Source organism: Aplysia californica, unplaced genomic scaffold (assembly GCF_000002075.1).
Source record: "Aplysia californica isolate F4 #8 unplaced genomic scaffold, AplCal3.0 scaffold00099, whole genome shotgun sequence".
Classification (NCBI taxonomy): domain Eukaryota; kingdom Metazoa; phylum Mollusca; class Gastropoda; order Aplysiida; family Aplysiidae; genus Aplysia; species Aplysia californica.
In genome coordinates, this window is record NW_004797369.1 from 253,326 (window position 1) to 256,486 (window position 3,161).

The 3,161-nt window shown below is 42.2% G+C and overlaps 1 protein-coding gene across 1 annotated transcript in view; it reads left to right on the forward strand.

Annotated features, from left to right (window-relative positions):
• Window positions 1–3,161, forward strand: part of LOC101858851 (fibrillin-3) — a gene marked incomplete at both ends in the record, with an annotated part of 89,182 nt that overhangs the window by 23,676 nt on the left and 62,345 nt on the right. The window contains 4 exon segments of the mRNA XM_035968945.1: window positions 265–438; window positions 1,505–1,633; window positions 2,257–2,385; window positions 3,010–3,138. Of these exon segments, the coding sequence (XP_035824838.1) occupies window positions 265–438; window positions 1,505–1,633; window positions 2,257–2,385; window positions 3,010–3,138 (561 nt within the window).

A 3,161-nucleotide genomic window follows, 5' to 3' on the forward strand; every position in this document is an offset into this window, starting at 1 on the left:
TTCATCATCATCATCATCATCATCATCATCATCATCATCATCATCATCATCATCATCATCATCATCATCATCATCATCATCATCAACAACAACAACAATAACAACAGCAACTGCAACAGCAACAGCAACAGCAACAACAACAACAAATATATTTTTAAAAAATAAATAAATAAACAAACAAATAAATAGATAAATAAATAAACAAATAAACAAACAAACAAATGAATAAGAGTCCCAATATACAAAATTGGGAACCACTTTCAGGGGACGACTGTAGCTTGGACAAGGACGGATGCCGGAGCAGACCTTGCCCTGAGCTGACCACCTGCACCGACGTGCCAGCCCTAGAGGAGATGACCAGTGGTCAAGCGTATAAGTGCAGCGACTGCCCGGCAGGTTACACCAGGTTCCAACAGGGGGAAACCTTCAAGTGTAAAGGTGGGTTCTAGAGCTCTGTCCTATATCCTATAGCTCTGTCCTATGTCCTATAGCTCTGTTTTATAGCTCTGTCATATGTTCTAGAGCTCTGTCCTATGTCCTATAGCTCTGTCCTATGTCCTATAGCTCTGTCCTATGTCCTATAGCTCTGTCCTATGTCCTACAGCCCTGTCCTATGTCCTATAGCTCTGTTCTACAGTTGTGTTCTATGTTTTAAAGCTCTGTTCTATAGTTCTGTCCTATGTCCTATAGGTCTGTCCTATAGGTCTGTTCTATAGCTTTGTCCTATGTTCTATCGCTCTGTTCTATAGCTCTGTTCTATGTCCTATAGCTCTGTTCTATGTTCTATAGCTCTGTTCTATGTTCTAGAGCTCTCATCTATGTTCTATAGCTCTGTTCTATGTTCTATAGCTCTGTTCTATGTTCTATAGCTCTGTTCTATGTTCTATAGCTCTGTTCTATGTTCTATCGCTCTGTTCTATAGCTCTGTTCTATGTCCTATAGCTCTGTTCTATGTTCTATAGCTCTGTTCTATGTCCTATAGCTCTGTTCTATGTTCTATTGCTCTGTTCTATGTCCTACAGCTCTCATCTATGTTCTATAGCTCTGTTCTATGTTCTATAGCTCTGTTCTATGTTCTATAGCTCTGTTCTATGTTCTGACTTGTTCTTTCTCGAAACGTTAAAACTGAGAGAGTGGATTGTTGTCGGGTGCCCTTTTGTGGTTTGCTCTTTCTTTCCCATCGAACGTGCCTATCTCTCCTCCTTTGTGTGTTTGTTACCGGCCTCTAATCTTCAGAACTAACATAACCTAATTGTGTTGCATATGCCTTAAAACACTTACAAAATCAAAAGACGTGTGAGAGCAATATTTATTTAATTTTTTTGTGGAGGGAATGTGGTGACGCTTTTGAAAGCGAATGATCATTGTTTTAAATGTTATTTATTTATGTATTCATTTATTTCTTTGTTTATTTTTTATTCTTTTTTTTGTTTATTTGTTTATTCCTCTACACCCCCACCCCGCTTCAACATTATATAATAACATTATCTCTCCCCCCCCCCAGACGTGGATGAGTGTGTGGGCGTGTCCCCCTCCCCCTGCCCCGCCCACGCCGACTGCAGCAACAGTGAGGGCAGTTACCTGTGTCAGTGTGTGTCTGGCTATAGAGAGACGGGGGACGGCGCGTGTGTGGGTGAGTACTGTGTGTGTGTGTGTGTGTGTGTGGGAGGGGGGATTTACCTGTGTCAGTGCATGTCTGGCTATAGAGCGACGGGGGACAGCGCGTTTTTGGGTGAGGAATGTGTGTGGGGGTGTGTGTCAGTGTGTATGTGGGTGAGTACTAAGAAAGTGTGTGAGTACTATTGGTGTGTGGGTGAGTACTATGTGTATATGTAAGTACTGTTGGTGTGTTGGTGAGTACTATGTGTGTGTGAGTTCTGTTGGTGTATATACAAATGTAAATAAGCCTTTTCAATATTTACAAAAAAAATTTTGGTGTAAATGTTTGTTCGTCTTTTTAGCATAATGGAAATAGTGTGATCGTTTGCGGTTGCGAGCTCCGAAAGACTCTTACTAAAAACACGTCTGATTTTGTAGCGGTGAAACCTGATGGCGCTTAAATGACCAAAATTGTGTCGATAGTGCCAAAAAACATCTACCCAATCAATCAATCAATGTTTTAAATGTTATTTATTAATGTATTCATTGATTTCTTTGTTTATTTTTTATTCTTTTTTTTTGTTTATTTGTTTATTCCTCTACACCCCCACCCCGCTTCAACATTATATAATAACATTATCTCCCCCCTCCCCCCAGACGTGGACGAGTGTGTGGGTGTGCCCCCCTCCCCCTGCCACGCCCACGCCGACTGCAGCAACAGTGAGGGCAGTTACCTGTGTCAGTGTGTGTCTGGCTATAGAGAGACGGGGGACGGCGCGTGTGTGGGTGAGTACTGTGTGTGTGTGTGTGTGTGTGTGGGAGGGGGGATTTACCTGTGTCAGTGCATGTCTGGCTATAGAGCGACGGGGGACAGCGCGTTTTTTGGGTGAGGAATGTGTGTGGGGGTGTGTGTCAGTGTGTATGTGGGTGAGTACTAAGAAAGTGTGTGAGTACTATTGGTGTGTGGGTGAGTACTATGTGTATATGTAAGTACTGTTGGTGTGTTGGTGAGTACTATGTGTGTGTGAGTTCTGTTGGTGTATATACAAATGTAAATAAGCCTTTTCAATATTTACAAAAAAAATTTTGGTGTAAATGTTTGTTCGTCTTTTTAGCATAATGGAAATAGTGTGATCGTTTGCGGTTGCGAGCTCCGAAAGACTCTTACTAAAAACACGTCTGATTTTGTAGCGGTGAAACCTGATGGCGCTTAAATGACCAAAATTGTGTCGATAGTGCCAAAAAACATCTACCCAATCAATCAATCAATGTTTTAAATGTTATTTATTAATGTATTCATTGATTTCTTTGTTTATTTTTTATTCTTTTTTTTTGTTTATTTGTTTATTCCTCTACACCCCCACCCCGCTTCAACATTATATAATAACATTATCTCCCCCCTCCCCCCAGACGTGGACGAGTGTGTGGGTGTGCCCCCCTCCCCCTGCCACGCCCACGCCGACTGCAGCAACAGTGAGGGCAGTTACCTGTGTCAGTGTGTGTCTGGCTATAGAGAGACGGGGGACGGCGCGTGTGTGGGTGAGTACTGTGTGTGTGTGTGG